This window comes from Protopterus annectens, chromosome 16.part0, assembly GCF_019279795.1.
Source record: "Protopterus annectens isolate FY-2018-M chromosome 16.part0, PAN1.0, whole genome shotgun sequence".
NCBI classification, from domain to species: Eukaryota; Metazoa; Chordata; order Ceratodontiformes; family Protopteridae; genus Protopterus; species Protopterus annectens.
Genome location: NC_056750.1, coordinates 468073967 through 468092996, shown reverse-complemented (window position 1 = coordinate 468092996; position 19030 = coordinate 468073967). Strand labels below are relative to the sequence as shown.

Below are 19030 nucleotides of genomic sequence, written 5' to 3'. Positions count from 1 at the left end.
TCTGGATCAAAACCTTGGATCTGGCAGTGGTGCTACAACTCTGAGAGTCATTTGTCTCCAACACGCTTGAAGCCGGTCCACTCAGAGAAGGTATCAGAGCAGAAGATACCAAAATCTTCTGATCTGACATGGATGGTTCTGGAAATCTCAGATCCAGCAGCTCTGAGCCATAGATTTGATTGGAGTAGGAGCCAAGATAGTTGGAGTAGTACTGGTAAAGGTCTCCAGACTCGATGGTGTAGGAGGTGGGAGAACCCCCATCTGAATTTTTGCAGAGAGAATTTCCTCATCATTTTATCCACATCTGCTTCTGTCAGACTCCTAGAAGAATGAGAAAAAGAGGCCACTGAAGGGGTCCGACAATGATGGGTTCTCTCTAGAAATGGTGATGGTTGATGTGAAGGGACAGGGTCCAGAGATAATGCATATCATGTCCTAGTGCTCTTTGCTTCCAAGTGTGTCAGATTCCATGATATGGATCTCTTGTCAGAAGCTGATGGATCTGAGGAGTTAGTCTTTGGATCCATGGAACTTGGATCCAACCAACTGGACACCTTAGGAGAAGGTTCAAGATTCAGGTCCGAACTAGATGTAGATGATCCTTAAGGGTCCAAAGTATGCTTTCTGGACTCCTTATCAGATTTTTTAGTGGTTTGAGCTCCAGATATATCTCCAAAACAGCAGTAGGTACTAAACCTTCTAACATTAGCTTATTCTTGCAATCCACTAAGGCCCGTGGATTAAAAGCCTTACAAACATCACATGACTCTTTTAAATGAGCTGGGCCTAAGCAATAAACGCATGAATCATGTGCTTCAGATAGAGGTATCTCATGCCCACAGTCCTTACATTTGTTAAAACCTGAAGTTTTTTCAGCCATATTTAAGCAAAAAAAAAGGACTACAGCAATAATAAAAAATAGAGGAGTTCTTTTTTTTAGGAAGAAAGAAAGAAAGTGAAAAGGGGATCACCAACAATGGTAATTTAATAAATTACCACAAGGGTATACGACAGAATAATTTACCAACATTGGTAAATTAGGGTTGCACCAGTAAGTGTATGGAGGATAATGGAGGAATATATAATATAAATAGAAAGTTATTGAGATTAGAAAATACTATATCACTCAAAATACCACACTAATGCTTGACAGCTATCAGAGACCAAGTTTGTACGTGAAGGCGGAAAACAAAATCTCAGGTATGGTAGGGGGCTACAGCATTATGGGAAAGGAAGGCATTTGAGAGTTTCCAATATCCACAAGATGTAAAAATCAGCCAAGTTGGATCCAATGGTAAGATGCAAACCCACTTGTTGAGGAAGGAATAATAAATTCACATCAGATCTGAATATATGTCTGCATATCACACAATGCACATAGTATAGTTATAGAACAGTATGTCCTAAACAAATATATATGTATAAGACATGTGTTATGTGACACTGAATCCTGTGTCAGACAGATGTATAGCTTCTTGGTGTTAATGTCAGTGCATATGCCTGGATAATTAGGTGTACATTAACAGCTGAGATCCTGTTTCTTCCTGGTCATTTCATATTTATGCCTAATGTTTTAAAAGGTGGTTTCCTGTCTGTACATTACAGTAGCTACCTTTATAAATGTATTATGCATGAATGTTATGAGTTTTGTGAGTTAGCCCAACGCAACAGACTAGCCCAAAGATCCTGTGGATCCAAAATGGTGGCAAACATGATGCATACCTACCTTTCCATTTATAAACTTGAAGAGTAGTTTTTAAATAATTAATTTTTATACCCCTATGCCATAGCACTCTGTCTACAGTCCATGGTGGAGGATAAATATGGGTACATGTATCTGCCTACAATGGTGAAGAGTTGATAAAAGGAGCAGCATTACTAGCAGAAGTGTACAATGTCCCCCTGCATGCTCAACCCTTGAGACCTTGTGTGCATGGGAGGAGAACAGTAAGGCTTAGAAAATGATAGATGTTGGCAATCCAACACCTATGTTCTTGCCTTATTAAGGTCAATGAATGGGTGCTCTAAGTTGTGGTGGTAGCTTTATGGTCAGTGGGCATAGTGGAGAAAAAAAACAGAACATATAAATAAATTGATACATAAAATAAAAAAGTACATGCATAAACAAATAAAAAGAAAACTCACCAGACTTTAACAATCACTGTAATTGAAAATTATTTAACATTCCTTTTAAAATTTATCTAAAGGTAAAAACCAGTCCTTGGGTTTTTAATTGCCTCTAGTTAAAGACCAGGGTCTTAACATCTTTAATTGCAGAAACTTTAGTAACAAGTTAATGTATGTGGAAATTTTCCAGTAAGTTTTTACTAAACCAAGTAAAGTATTCCTGCAACATTCCTCACTGTACAGCAAAAAAAAGTGAACTCTGCCTTAGTGTATTATGTTTTTAACATATTTATATTTTTTTCTCATACTAAATGTTTAATTTCTAAGAAGCCAGTATGTACTACAAGATATTCAACAAAATACTGCCAATTTGTGCAAAAAGATACGGTGACCCAACATCAAAGATGCAAACAAAAAGTTTTAAAGCATGACTCCAGTAGCTGATATCTTGTTTGTGAAGTAGCAAGAAATGTTAACCTATTTAAAATACAAAGTTGTGTATCATCTAACTTTAAGCTAACTGAACAAATAAGTGCACTTTTATCTATAAGAGAATACATTCAAGTTCTAAAAACCATGGTCCTAAAACTGATGACTCAGTTGCAGCTTTAAGATACACCAGGAGGTATGCTTTTTCATTCCTGGATGCTGCCTCCTATCAAAAGTGTAAAATAATTTAACAAATTACATAACAAAAATATCTGTGTGAGTTTTAGTTAAAAACTAGCACAGTGTTTCATTAAAAAAAGCATATGGAACTACATATGGTATGCAGTTTCTTTTACTTTTTATGCTATATACATGAAAGCAAAACAAATTTTTGCAAGAATTGTGTGTAGCTACTTACTTGTTTATGCATGGTTCTCTGTTTCATTTCTGGACTATCACCCTTTGATGAAGAAGACTGCTGCCTTAATCGTGTACCACATCCTGGCCAGTCTGTTGTTGACTGCATCATGGTCCCACTAGAAGGTCGTGGATACTGGCAAGTGTTAAAAAGTGTTGGCGGTGTTCTACCTCTAGTTACTGGTGGAGGTGGTGGTGGCGGTGGGGGTGGGGGTGGCTGATCTATCCGTCTTTGTGGTCCAGCACTGTTTTGCCGTGGCATGGTGGGTTGTGCTGCTTTGTCAGTCAATGAATGCTGCCTTCTTGTATATTCCCCAGAACGTCTTGCAAAGTCATCACTGCTTCCCTGATTCAGAAAACCCTGTTTGTTTGTTGTTAGCTCATCACTGTTACTGTGTGAGCTGAGGGAACTCTGACACTCAGAACCCGAGTCTCCCAGACCACGTGGTGATACTGGCAGCCCTGCTGCCATCTGGTATACTGGATTTTGGAAAGACAAAGGTGCTAAAAGTTGTGGCCTACCAGGAGCATTCTCAGCACTGGGTGTTGTAGGAGTCTGAGGTGCCCTACGAACTGTGGCTAGTCCTGTGGTATTAGTCTGCTGTGTCCGTGTTGTCCAACCCCCTTGAAACTGTCCAATGGATGACTGGCTGTCATTTAGAGGATCTGTAACTACCGATGTGTTTGGTCCACTGTCCAAGCTACGATTGTCTTGCAGATCTACCATTGACAAACTTTTGCTGCCATTAGATATTTGCACATCAGGTTCATTCGCCTCCGAATAACTTGAGCTTCGGGCTGGTGATGGCTGCACCCCAGAAGATCTTGTAACAAAAAACAAGTCCTTATTTTCAGGGGTGGGAGAAGGTAATCGTGTGAAATCTATTAAACTAAAGGGAGAAAAAACTGTTTTAAGACTTCACAAATATTCAGGGCATGAAAGTATCAGGACAATATAGAATCATAAATACGTTATTAATAAGGTAGAGTACTGCCACATTAAGGTAGAGGAGTGCTACCAGTCATATTTTCTGAATGTATCAACAAACAACAGTGAGGGGGGACTAGAATGAAATTGAAAAATAATTTCTTTTGCTCTAATTCTAAACATCATGAACATTCTGTCTGCCTTTCTGTGTTACAAAATTCAGATCATGACAGAATTTATCTGTGTTTTCACAAATAAATATGCCCAGGTACAAAAATAAACTTCATGCCCTGAATTAACTGGTTGTTTTTAAACTCTACTTGCATTTCTTTTTAATCTTCCCAATATAGCTTTCTTTTGAAAAGCATACACTACTTAGTACTGCAGAAATTCATCAGCAGTTAAATTAATTCAGATGGGTACTCAAAATGCATTTAATATTTGGAAATTACAAATACAAACAAGACAGTTAAAATAATGGTAAACCTCACAGAATGTTGTATCAGTTTTACGAATGCTTTCATGCTGCTTAGCTTATGATTAATATGTGCTTTCAGTTTTAAGACTGCAAAAAGACAATAATAATACTTCAGGAAAGAAGACTACATCTGAAGCTGTTCATCTTATGATAAATATAATTTGCTTTTACATGCAAACTTTGCAAAATACAGTACTTCAGGACAGAAGACTAATGCAGACGACCAATGAGTGGATTAATGTTGTAAACTGTCCTCCATTTTTTCACTGATACTCACTTTGAATAATTTAGGTATTCTACTTTCCAGTTATATGTTTGTTAAGCCTCAATTTATGGCCTCCACTCTAAGCCATTTTACCTATTCTCATGTCTTGGAGATTACTTGACAAAGTCCTGCATGACATTCCTCTCCACAGCAATTCATCCAGTAGTGGTATTCATGAAGCAGGACCTAAGGGTTCAGAAGAATGCTCATATGCAATTTTCACTTAGGAAAAATGAAAACTGCTCCACCAAAGAAAGTGCAACAGTTAGCCAAGTCTCCAGGACAGGGAATCAGCTGCATAATGCAGGAAGCTAAGTTTTTGTCTTGAACTCTGATAGTCTACTGTGAATATTAACTCAACACCATAAACTCTTTTTTTAATTTTGTCTTGTGTTCCTAAGCTTTTCCATTTCCTGCAATACACTTTACATGTGGATTCTTTCTGGGAGGCAGACAGAAAGCTAACTACATCACAGGAAAGGGATGAGTAATTGGCCATCATTAGAATTGAAGAAGCTAAGCAATTAGTTTAAGGTCGTAAAGGTGGGACTTCCTGGATTGATAGGAAAGAAGATCCTATCTGGGATCCAATATTCAGGAAGGTTCCCAGATATGAGGCCTGAGAAGGGAAAATCAGATCTGCCTGGACCAGAAGAGGGCAATTAGGATTATTGCCTGCTTTGCACCCGATTGCTTTCTGTAAAATCTTGGGACTCAGGAATATGGAGAATAAGAATACAGCAGTCTGGGAGATCACATCTCGACCAGAGCGATTCTCAGGGACTGTTCCTCAAGAGAGATCATGATGAAGAACTTGCTGCACTTGATGTTGGATGGGAAAGTAAATAGATTACCACAAGGCTGGCCTCAATGGTTGAAAACTTGCTGTCCTACTGATGTACTGAAGGACCCCTTGTGAGGTATTGGGATTGATCTGCTTAGCCTGTCTGCAAGGCAGTTGAAAGACTGAATGTCTGTTGCAACTAGAAAATGAAGCAAAGCTATCACCCACTGCCAAGCCCTCACTTCCGAACATAGAGGATATAATCTGGTTCCCTCTTGCTTGATGATATACCAGACAACTGTCATATTGTGTGCTTGTACAGAAATCTCTCCTAGAGGAAGGTGGTCATGATGCTCTTGCAATGCTAGGAGGACAGCCTGCATCTCCAGGATACTGATGTGAAGGTGACGCCTTCAGGACTCCATATCCCCTGGATTACCCTCCCTTGTAATACCCAACCCCACCCCAAGGAGGAGGTATCCTTGGTCACCACTGCTGCTGGTGATTGTAGGAGAAATTGCCTCCCAGAAAGTACTTAGTGGAACTCTAGCCCCCATTGTAGCTGTTGCTTGCAAAAACTGTTTATCATGATGGTAGGAGGCAAGGATTGGTACATATGAGACCATTGTGTCTTTAGGAGCCACTGCAAAATTCACATATAAAAACAAGCAAACTGTGCCATCTGAATAGATGAAGACATTAGTTGAGGTCTTTGAGGACCAGCGCAGCTGTAGTAGATGTTGAAATAAGGATGATTTGGATGGCTTTCTTCAACATTCATCTTCTGTCTGAAGAAAGAGATGTAGTTCCATCCAGATAACATCAGAAGAATTGAATTGCTTGTGTAGGTTGAAGAATGGATTTCTTATGGTTTGTGGAGATGCCCAAGGTCAGACAAACTTGGAGAAAGTAGTTCCTGACATTGACAAATAACTACATCTTGAGGGCAGCAAGGAGCCAGTCATCTAGATAGGGAAATACTATGATTCTCCAAATCCATAGATGAGCCAGTATGACTATGACTGCCATGCATTTGGTAAACACCCAGGGGATTGTGGTGAGACCAAATGTCAGAGCTTTGAAATTAAACTGAATGATTCTCAGATTGAAGTGGAGAAATTTCTAAGGAACTTTGGCTATTTTGATGTGGAGGTTCATATCCCGTAAATCTAGAGAGCACATCCAGTCATTTGCCTGGAGACAAGACAAAACTGGCTTCCTTGTGACCATCCTGAACTGGGTTTTTTTAACACAGATGTTTAGACGTCTGGGTTACAAAATGTACCTGAGGTCCTTGTTTTGCTTTGGAACCACAAAACAAGAGCAAACCCTCACCTCTTGGATGGCTCTTTTGTGAATCTGGAAGAAAATCTCTCTTTTTTGCTAAATGTAGCTGATGGGGTGGTACATCTGGAAGAGGTAGTCTTAATTTTGAGGGTAACTGGGGAAAGGGAATTGTATAGCCTCTGGATATTATCCTTCTTACCCATTCATCTTGCAAGATGACCATCCATGCAAGACAGCTAGAGAGCAGAGGGACACATGAACAAGTCTGCTTCCAGAGGGGAGCAGTTGGGCAGCCTTTCAGGAATGATGCACCTTCCTTTTGGAAAAGAGCCCATGGAATCCCTGATTCTCTAGACCTGCATGGCCTCTGGGCCTACACCCATTGAAGGGGCTACCTTTGCCTTAGCCAACCCTATCAGACTTTGAGTCAAATATCTGACACTTGGATTTGTTCCTGCTGTAGGATCTTTGCAGAGTCCCAAATTTCACTCTAACAGTAGAAAATATTTTGCTACCTTGCTCATACTTCTGCATCCTTGTCTTTGCTAGAGAAGCATTTTTTGGCAAGCAGCTCGAGTAGCGCAGTTTACTAAATTATTACTTTTATTATTATTCATTTATTTTTTGGGCCGAATTTATGGGCAGCTGAACAATTCCAAATAAAGAGAATGCAGTATCAATTAACACACTTCATTGAAATGGCACTTTGCCAAACAAAATAAAGAAATAAGAAGCCGTACAGTCTGAAGAAGTATGGTATTCCAAAACCCTCCATGCAAGAGGGACCTCCTGCATCCCCTACAATACAATACATTCTGAAGATACTTATTTTACTGCAAAAAACTGCTAGTCCCCTAATGAAGCAAATCTGCAGTCTGTTTTCATGAAGTCTGCACTGCAAAACTTTGAATAGTACCAAGTTAGTGTATAGAGGCACTGAGTGGGATGGGATACTCCTACATAAAGAGTGCAATGCTAGTTTACTCACTGTAACAGTAGATGTTTAAATAGTGTCACAGATACATGAATTATAATGTTTTGTGGGATATATCAGTCATCAAGTGGATGCTGGGCAGATGTCAGTCCTACAACCACAGCACGTAACAGTTCAGTCTAGTACCACAGCCATTTGAAGGAGCCTAGCTATAAGAGAGTAAAGCATAGGTTGCATGCCTGAAATCCACCTGACCTACAAACAATCCTGGTTCAGACAAGAAAACTGAAGGCAGAAAGCTAATGTTTTTGTCTCTACATCCAACACAGAAGGTGATCTTGCTCATATTGCCTGGTTATTCTTAAGAAAAACTTTACACAACTTCAAAGAAGCTAGAAAAGAGTGATTTCTGCCTAGGTGAAAATTTAAGATGGCAGCTGGTTTCACCATAATTGCCGAATAACTAGCTCCATTGTTGAAGATGAAGCCAAGAAATCAAGAATCACTGGAACAGGTGCTGAAAGTGGGTCTAAATGTCTCTGATGGGCCCAAATAGAAAAAAATCGTTTCTACTTGCTATTATGCATTTTCCTAGTAGAAGTTTTTTAGGATGACATAAGAATGTGGTGAATGGGGGAAGAAAGCCTGGAGTTTCTAGCCATCACCAGAAGTGGAAAAAAACATGCGGTCAACTTAACAGATTGCATGTCCAGGTGAGGCAAACTGGACAGGTGACACAGAATTTCCTAAACAGGATCCAGCACCCAGGAAGGATGAACTACATGAGGCCACAGGAAGGGAAAGCACACTTGGCATGGCCAGAATGGGGCAACGAGGATAACATTCTTCTTCCACTGTAATGCTTTCTAAATAAACTTGGGAATGAGAGGAGTGGGAAGGAAGGCATATAGTAGTCCAGAGGGCCAATCATGAACTAATGAGTCTCTCAGTGACTCCTTCCAGAGGACCAGGGCAATGTACCTACATTTGTTTTTTTTTTTTGTTTTTTTAATATGCTTTAAACACCTTTATTGAATTATCACTTGTGACATAGGCAAATTTACATGTTTATAAAAGTAATCAAACTATATTAAGTTCATGTTTACAAATATTATTCTTCACATATATTGCTATATATCATGGTCATAGCTTCACAGGTGTGTACTAGGCTAATGGCCCTGGAGCCTTTACAAGCCTAACCCATAGAAGTGCCCTGGCATCGTGCCGCCCGACGTTAGTTCCCAGTGCCTCTATCAAGTAGAACCACTGGAGTGATCCCCGGGATGAACTTTCTATTTCCCATCCACTCATCAAGATTTCTCTTAAAGAGGGCCAGTGAGGTGCTCTTTTGACATGTATGGAAAGTCTATTCTAGAGCATGGGCAGTCTCTGGGTTATGAACCTCTCCCTCCAGCATGTTCTGTTGATTGTGGTAATGCGGTTGAGGTCTCTGGAGCATGTGGTGCGGAGGGACCTGGATTTCTTTAGGTGCAGCATTTCTAACAAAGCTGGGTCAGACATGGCTTTGTAAGTCAAGCAGAGATTGCCTCTTAATAGATGATATGAGACAGAGAAAAGCTGGAGTTTTTTTAGTCTGACCATGTAAAGCATTTGTTTAAGGCCTAGGATACTCTTCATGAGGTACTTTTGTGGTCTTTCCAGTTGTTGCATGTGTCTAGTGAGGTACATGCCAAATGGGCATTACACTCAATGACTGGCCTAATAAGGGAAGAGTAGAGACAGATGATGACCTCTTTCTTCCTGGATGCAAAACCCTTGGTAATGAGATGTGCCACACAGAAGGACTTTCTGACCACAGTGGCAATGTGGTGGTTGAAGGAGAGGTTCCTGTCAACCTGTGTCCCCAGATCTCTCATAACGTCTTCAGTGCTCAATGGGCTCCCATCAATGTGGTAAATAGTGGGAACTGAGTTTTTCCCAAAGGGGATGATGATGCATTTTTTGGCATTAAGCTTAAGACCATGGTTTCAACACCAGTCACTGGTCTCAGTGAGGCCTTTCTCTAGGATGTCTACATCACTTGGGGAGTTAATAATGGCTCCAAGCTTGCAGTCGTCTGTGAACTTGGTCAGCCAGTGTCCTTCCTTGTTGGCCTGGACTTCTGAGAAGTAGATGCCAAACAGGAGAGGACCCAGGACCAATCCCTGTGGGACTCCACTCGTGACTGGTCAGCAGTCTGACTTGGAGTCTGCTACTTTCACACTGTGGGTTCTATCTGTGAACCAATTTGCAACTCACCTAGTAATATAGGGGTTGATGCCTAGTTTGGTGAGTTTATCAAAAATTCCTGAGTGTGGAATGGTATCAAAGGCTTTGGCCAGATCAAGGTAGGCTGTATGAACTGCCTTGCCCTCATCCACAGCTCTGGTGACTGACTCAAAGAAGTCAACCAGGTTGAGCAGACATGATCTACCTTTCACAAAACCAAACTGCGTGGGATCTAGAGTTTGGAGATTCCTTACACCCTTGTTAATTAGGTCCATGATGATGCGTTCCATAGCCTTACATATCAGACTTGTTAAGTTTTTGGGGCGATAATTCCCAGGGTCTGTACTCACTCTCCCTTTATGGAGATGGTAACAGTGTGCCATTCGGTAGGGACAAAGCTTGAGGTGAGGCGGTGATTGAACAGGGCACACAGATGTGGGGCCAGTTCACTTTGTAGTTCATGTGGAACACATCCAGGGATATTGTCAGGTCCCATGGAAGCTGAATTCTCGGGCTTGGATAATGCAGCTTTAACCTGTGCTGCAGTAATGCTGGGTGCCTAGACATTCCTCCGGTATTGATTGGTCCTTTAGGAGGGAAGAGAGCGGTAAAGATGGCAGTGAATCTGTCAGCCAGTATGTTGGCAATATCTGTTGGCTCAGTATAGGAGGTACCATTGTGTGGTAACTCAGAGCAAACCTGGGTATTGCTGTGGAGATTCTTGATATAACTATAAAAGGCTTTGTGGTTGCTTTTAGTGTCTGACACAATTCTGCCTCCATAGCTGGCTTTAGAGGTTTTGATGAGGGATCTCAACTTTTTGTTGAGGCTAATAAGGGAGTTAAACAACATTGCTTAAATTTTTCAATTCCTACCCTTTTTTAAGCAATAAACATCTTTATTAAACCACTACTTACGACACATGCAATTATGCATTTATATAAATGAAAACAAACCACACTGACACAAACCTAGCTGCAAGCATTTTGCATCATAAACCATACTGACACACTCCCAGTTGCAAACAATATACATCATTTATAATCTACCCAATTGTTTTCAGTCAAACATTACATAGCTCATTTAAATCCTGTCTTCTTTTAAACCTCAGTCCTCCCCTATATATATTGTCCCCACAATTCCCATTTTTTCCTATGTAGTTTGGTCCTACCCTTTTCTAAAGATCTCATTTCCAGTTGTTTTATCTCTGTTATTTTATTCACTACTTCTACTATAGCCGATTTAGAATTGATTTCCATTTTCTAGTAATTGTTTGTTTTGCCATCTCTCATAATTAGACACAGCAAGGCCTTACTATGTCTAGGCAATTCACACTCTGTATCATAACTCAGAAAAAGCATCTCCTTCGTCACACCAATATGCCCACCAAGCATCTCTGACAGTGGATCCCGCTGGGAATCCTTAAAGTCTGCCAACTCAACAGACTCCTAGAAAATATGTTCCCAAGTACCTCTTTCTTCCCTGTTACACCTCCAACATTTGCTGTCTAATTCAGGAAATATTCTCTGGAGTCTACCTGGGCTATAAAAATATCTATGCAAACATTTCTAAGCAGAAATCCTAAATCTTTTAGATTTTGTTGCATATTTGGGAGACATACATATATCCTCCCACTGTTTTTTCTTTTGTAAATTGCTTATCCAATTTCTGTTCCCAATCCTTTCTAATCTCCTCTGATTGATTCTTATAGTTGTCATGCAATATGTTATATGCTCTACTAATTATTCCTTTTTTAATGGCAGCTTCTGTTCTAGATTCTACTAAAAATTCTACCAGTGATGGTCTTTCATTTAGAATCCCCCTCTTTCTTTCTCTTTGCCTACAATCTGATATCAATCCTTGAAAGAGTAGACAATCTCTAACCTGCAGTCCAAATAAATTCTTGACGTCTTCCCATTCTATCATCTTTCCTTCTCTAGTTACTTGCTCCCAATACCTTTGTTCTTTTGCCAGTTTCCTCCAATAAATTTCAGCCTTCTCTTGCCTGTTGCCTATATCCATACTTACAGTCATGCCTATCGGCGGAATTTCCTTCCTCCATTCCCAGGTTGGCTTAGTTTTTAGTATACTTTCTGCTACTTTACAGATATAACATTCTGCATGATTACTGTTATTTTCCTTAAAGGCCTGCGTCCAAAATCCCAGTCTCTCCTTGTTTCTTGTGCTCCCCTGTTTCATCATCATCCCTTTCCACTTTGAATTATATTTTTTTCCTTGTGCTATTTATAGGATGCTTAACTTTATAGCTCTGAAATACCCCTTCAAATCAGGTAATCCTAATCTGCCCTGTTCTATAACCACAACTTCTCTGGTTAATAAAAATATGCCTGACCTGTATATAAGACTAATGGCACTATAAACATTTAACTGCTTGTATCTTACTATCCATATCCATATAACAAAGCTAACGTTCTCAGTTTTTATATTATCTTTTGTTTAGTCTCTTCCCACATATCCTTAATTGCCACACCAGAATGATTTTTAATTCATACTCCTAAATACTTCATTTTATCATGTCCTCATAAATACGGATATTGCTGAACCAATTCATATGTGGGTACATAATTTACTGCTATTGCCTTTGTTTTAGCTTCATTAATTTTGTATCCCAAAAAGATTTGAAACCGTCTCAAAATGTTCTACAACACCCTATTGTCTCTTTCTGGTCTACTGCATTTGGTATTGAGGGGGGAAGCAAAGAAGTCACAGCACAGTTGACCCCACTGGCAAAATATCATTTCTGCCACTGAATGACTGAGAGACTGCTCGTGAGGGAGTAAGATTGACCTGCTCAGTTTGTCTGCTAGCGTATTGGCTTTCCCCAGAATATGCATTGCCAAAAGAAAATATCCAAAAGAGATCAACCACTGCCAAACTCTCACTGCCTCCTTACCCAGTGGATAGAATCAGTTTCTCCCCTGTTGATGTACCAAACCACTGACATGCTGTCTGTCTGTCTGAATGGCAATAATCCCTAGAAGGAGAACATTTTGAAAAGATTGCAATACCAAGAGGAATGTTCTTATTTCTAGGATATTGACTTGAAGACTGACTTCAGTCTGGAACCACATGCCCTCCCCACCCTAGATGGGGGCATCCATAGTCACTGTGGTCATGGGAGGGGGAAGAATGAAAGGGTGGCCCTGAAAGACTTCTGCCTGAATCCACCATGTTACGTGATGCTTGCAAACATTTGTGATTCAAAGGGGTGTCATTAGTGGATAGTGCCTTATTTACCACTGTACTGCTAGAGTCCATTGTAGAACCCTCATGTGAAAGCGAGCCAAGAGTACCAACACTATTGAAGTTGCCATCTAACCCAGTAGCTGTAAGACTAATCTGGCTGGAGCTGAATGAAGAGAGAGAATGTGTAATGCCTGCTTTCGTAAAGTGTTGATTTTTGTCTGTGGCAAACTTGCTACTTGTGTTTAGGTATATGGATAGGCACCAGTGAACTCCAGAGTTTATACAGGGCAGAGCTGTGACCTGGTGTAGATTATAGTGATGCCTAGCTGGAGACAGAGGTGGAGCAAGCAGTCCCTGGTTTGAATCAGTAGAGGGCTGGTGGAAGCAGAAAGAAGCCAGTTATCTAAATAACGAGACATCCAGAATCCATGCAGCCTCAGGTGAGTTGCTAACACTGCCATGCATTTGGTGAACACTCTGTAGACTGTGCTGAGACCAAAGGGCGGTGCTCTGAACTGGTAGTGATTGGTGCCCAAACGGAAGTGCAGAAATCTCCTGGAGCACCTGTATATTTTGACATTGCAGTATGGATCCTGTAGGTCTATGGAACACATCCAATCATCCTTCCATAACAGTGGCAGGATGGACTGAACCATGACCATGTGGACCTTCGAGTGTTTCATGAACTGGTTTAGATTGCTGAGATACAGAATTGGTCTCAGGTCCCCTGCTTTCTTTGGCACTAAAAAGAATCTCTAGTAGGTTCCAGATTCTTGTTGGCCTGGTGGGACTGGTTGGATAACTCTTCTCCAGCAGATTTTGTATTTCTGTAGCTGCCACTTTTCTCTGACTGGGTGGAACTTCAGGAATTCTTTTGCTGTGTTTTGGAGGGAGAAGGGAAAACGGTATGTAATAACCTCTGAATATTATATTCTGTACCCAAGCATCTTTGGTGATGGCATTCCAGGCTTGTGAGTGCAGGATAAGCATCCCCCAACTGCCTCCACAGTGTGGCAGTCAAGAAACCTTTCAGGGTCACTAAAAGGGCTTCCCTGAGAAAGACGCTCTGAAGCCCTGGTGTTGCAGGCTGCCTCTGCCAAGTGGGGGGTGTCTTCCATTAGAATTCTTCCCTCTGCTGGGAGAGGATCTTTGTGTATAAGAGTCTTGGGAAGAACTTTGTGTCCTCTGAACCACATCCTCCTGCCACCTCTCTGGTTTTAAGAGAAGGTTCTTTGAGTGGTAAAAAATTATGCCCGTGGCAGATAAATTCTTCTCATCTTTCAGAGACATAGTCTGCTTCACCTTAGGGCCAAATAAGGTGGATCCATTAAAAGGGGCATTAATTAAAGAAGAACTGAAGGATTACAAAAAATCACAAGGCACATCAAGGCATGCCTTCTAATAGTTATTCCTGAGCCCCTGACCCCACAGCTCTAGAAGTTCCCTCTGAGGCATGACAAATCAGTCTCATGGCAGCATTAGATAAAGAATGGTGGATGGCCAGTTGTAAAGAAACTATCTTCTTGTCCTCCACAGACATGGACTCCGAGAGGGTGTTGGACAACTGTTTCATCAGTTGCCTCTGAAATCTTGTCACATGTGCCAGATAATTTAGAGACCTGATGGCAAAGGTCACTGAGTTATAAATACACTTCCCAAATATGTCCAATGTTCTAGACTCTCTATTAGAGGGATGAACAGTAGAACTCTGTTCTGCAAGCTCTTTCTTGGTGGCTGCTACAACCATCATAGCATCCAATTGGGGACCCTTGCTCCAATAAGCCCTACCTTTGGGTGCAACAAGATTTTTTTCAGGGCATTTGGGGATGAGCTGTGTGACATCTGGATCCTTCCAAGCCCAGCAGGAGATAAGATCTACCATCTCATCCACTGGGGGAACTACCCAAGCCATTGCTGAGCCAGCTATGAAAGCCTCAAGGAACAATGACTCCTCTTTGGAAGGCAGATCACAAGACCAACTTCCTTTCTGTCTCAAAAGTTTGAGTATTTCACCAGATGAGACATCCTCAAGGAGTGACCTGGGGGACCCTTCCCCTTCATCAAAGTCAGTGTCTTCAGTTAAAGATTCGTGTGGAGAGTCCAAATGACTCCTCTTCCACACCCACTTCCAAGGGAACTCATTGGTGGGAGGTTCTGAAGAGGACTCAAAAGGGTCAGCAGAGTACTGAATGAGGACAGTCTCAAGGCTTGACTGACTGTCTCAATTGGACAGGATAAAAAGACCCACCGTCCACAGTAGATAGCTGAGCATGGGGTAGACCTGAGGGGGTTAAGGAAGGCTTTCCATTGAGGTGGAGAAGGGTCTCTTAACTACTTCGAAAAGTGGAAGCCATGGGGGAATCCCAGTTTTGACCTCACTGGATCAGTAGAAGCCTATGTAGAATTAAACCCAATCCCCACCAGCTCCAGCCTTCAAGCAGGGGTCAGAACTGAGCTGTCTAGTGCCAAGGCTCCAAGAGGAAAGGATGGCTCCAAGAACACTGGAGTGGATCCCAGATGTCAGATCCAAGACTCATCAGTTGAGGAACAGGTGAAAAAGACAACATCAGATATTCCTATTTACTTAATGATCCCAGACATGCTGGCTAACTGCTAATAATAAAATTGAGTGAGCAAGTGAGTGAGTGGGCTTCTTGCCATAAAACATTAATTACCTAACTGAACACTTTATTTTTCATTTTGCAGTAAAATGCCTATGGAAACAGTTCAGCATGGATACTATCAATGATATTGCTTAAAGTGTTAAAAAATGAAGTTATATCTTATCATAACATTCCATCTGTGTTGTTGAACTTCAATAATCCTTGACTGTGGGCCTCAGAATCGACTCAGCCATTTATTTCAGCTCGTGCCTTCCAAACTCTTGAGGTAGGCTATACCCATAATGCTCCTCTCAAAATTACCTTAGATTGAGTTTGCACAAAATAGTGGCAGACAAATAGCAAATAAGAATAAGCAACCAGGTATGTGTCCCTAATACGTAGCCAGTTCTGGAAAAATTAGATCCACTAAGAGTTTCAAGCTGGGGGAAGGAGGGGGGAATGTCAAGGATTAGTGAAGATTGACAACACAGATGGAACCTTATGGTAACCCATAACTTCTTTATCTGATGTTGTCAATCTTCACATAATCCTTGACTGTGGGATAGAGCCCCTAGCTACCTGAATCTTGGGAGGTTTCACAGAAGAATATTCCTAAGCACCATCAAACCAAATGATGCTCGTGCCCTAGAGACCTGATCCAATTTGTAATAAGTGATAAAAGTATGAGGAGAAGACAAAGTGGCTGCACAAATATCATCTAAAGAAGATCTGGCATGAAAAACTGCAGAAGCTGCCACTGGTCTTGTTGGGTGTGCTTTTACTGGACATGAAAGATGAAGCCCCTTTGAATGACAGATAAATGTGATAGAATCTCTGAGCCATTTTGCTAAAGTAAACTTAAAACTGGGTTACCTAAAGAAACGAGGAAAAGGCAACAAACAGTTGGTCAGATTTTCTGAACTCCTTTGTTCTGTGGAGATAAAAACATAGCTGTCTGTGGACATCTAATGAACGAAGGGAATACTCCCCTTTATTACAAAAATTCGGGAAAAACACCGATAATTGAAGTGTCTGATTGATATTAGATTCTGAGACTACCTTCTGTAAAAAGGATGGATTAGTCCTAAGGGAGACTCTGTCTTTGTGAAATTTTATGTAGGGTGATTTGCAGGACAAGGCCTGAAGTTCAGATACTCTTCTGGCAGATGTAATAGCCACTAAAAATAAAGTTTTCCAAGTCAGAAACTTTAAGTCACAAGTAGCTGATGGTTCAAAAGGAGACAATGTCGGGGACTGAAGAACTAGTGTTAGATCCCAAGAAGGAATGGGTTCTTTAAATGGAGGTCTTAACTTTAGTACTCCCTTTAAAAAGGCTTTACAAAATTTGTGTGACATAAGGGATGACCCATTAAATCCCATATGGTAGTTCAAGAATGCCACTAGATGGATTTTAATAGTTCAGATAGAGGAACCAGATTGAAAGATGTTAGCTAAAAAATCCAAAACTTTATGAATAGGGGTTGAATAAGGATCAAGTTCATTCCTAAGAGCCCAACTTGCAAATTTTTCCCATTTACTTTGATACACTTTCCTAGTTGAAGGTTTGTGACGGGATACAGTGATTTGATGGATAGGAGAGGAAACGAAAAGATGCCTGGCAATCATGAGAATTGGAGGACTGGTCATGCCGTGAGCTTGAGATGATGGAAGTTCAGATGAACCATGCCCTCAGAATGAAACAGCAGATCTAGAGCTGGGTCCAGTATCAATGGTTTCCGAAGAAGATGAGGCCAAAGGAAGGAAAAACAAACTTGTCGAGGCTTAAAGGGGGCAATGATGATTATTGAGTTCTGACCTCTTGGCTTTCTTTAGAAACTATGAAATTAAGGGAGTTGGGGGAAAGGCATAGAGAAAACCGGGGGGGGGGGCAATCATGGAGAAGAGCATCTCTAGGTGATTCCCCTGAAGGGGGGGATTAGGGCAAAGTAACTGTTGCACTTGTTTAGAGGGAATGCAAAAAAGATTGCAGCAAGGTTGGCCCCACTGACAAAAATTCTCTTTCGCCACCACAGGATTGAGAGACCACTCATGAGGCATGAGAAGGATTCTGCTCAGTTTGTCCACTATCACGTTGGAGCTCCCCGGAATGTGCATTGCGGTGAGAAAGAGGTTGGAAGAAATACCCCACTGCCAAATTCTGAGGGCTCCTTGACATAATGGGTAAGATTTGGTTTCCCCGTTTGCTGAAATGTTAGACTACCGACATGTTGTCCATCTGAATTGCTACTGTTCCTACAGGAAGGGCATCCTGAAATGCTTTCAACGCTAACAGCACTGCACTCATCTCTAGAATTTTGATGTGCAGGTTGGCCTCCAGTTGGAACCACGTGCCCTGGACCGTCCTTCCCAGATAACACCCCACCCACCCTATTTAAGAGGCATCCATGGTCACTATGGCTTGGGGTTGTGGAAGGATGAACTGTCGGTCAGAAAGAATCTCTTTGGAGTGTAGCCACCATGGAAGATCCTGTTTGCAGCGATTGGTAATCAAGATAGGGTGAGACACTAGATAATCTATCAGAGACCACTGGGAGGCTAGTAACCATTGTAAGATTTACATGTGATATCTTGCTAAGAGAACAAGAATGACTGAGGCTGTCATCGAGCCTAATGCTTGTAGTACTAATCTGGCAGGGACACTTTTGCTCTGAATAATTTGGTTGACCTGAGATCTGTTCCTTTGGAGCCTTTCCAGTGGGAGTGAAACAATTCCTGCAACTGTGTCCAACAGGGCTCCAATGAATTCTAGTTGTTGTGAGGGTTGTAAATTTGACTTATCGTAATTTATTGTGATGCCTAGCGATGCACAGAGATACAGAGTGTAATCTCTTGACCATTCTTTCTGACGTCTGGTGGTAGAGGTGAGGAGCCAGTCGTCGAGGTATGGAAAAACTGAAAATCCTTGCAGTCTGAGATGAGCTGCTACCACTGCCATGCATTTGGTGAACACCCTGGGGGCTGAGGTGTGTCCAAAGGGCAGTGCTCTGAATTGGAAATGACTGTCTCCCAGCCGGAAGTGCAAGAACCTCCTGGAGCGTTTGTACATTTTTATGTGGTAATATGCATCCTGGAGGTCTATAGAGCACATCCAGTTGTCCTTTTCCATAAATGGAAGTATAGATTGCACTAAGACCATCCGAAATTTGGCTTGCTGTACTGCCTTGTTGAACTGGCTGAGATTCAAAATGGGTCTCCAGTCCCCTGTTTTTTTTTGGGCACTAAAAAGAACCTTGAGTAAAACCTGCATCCTATTTGGTCTGGTAGGACCTTTTTGGATGACTCTTTTGTCGAGCAGTTTTTGAATTTCTGCTACTGCTGCTT

The 19030-nt window shown here is 41.3% G+C and overlaps 1 protein-coding gene across 2 annotated transcripts in view; it reads right to left on the bottom strand.

The window, feature by feature from the left end:
* The window catches only part of LOC122790821 (disabled homolog 2-interacting protein-like), a 1962433-nt gene that overhangs the window by 298080 nt on the left and 1645323 nt on the right, over positions 1-19030 (bottom strand). Inside the window, exon 10 of one of the 2 annotated variants that reach the window (XM_044058453.1) lies at positions 2975-3863. In XM_044058453.1, coding sequence (XP_043914388.1) covers positions 2975-3863 — 889 coding nt within the window. The remainder of the gene's footprint in view (positions 1-2974; positions 3864-19030) is intronic. The other variant, XM_044058454.1, reaches the window with a different exon arrangement.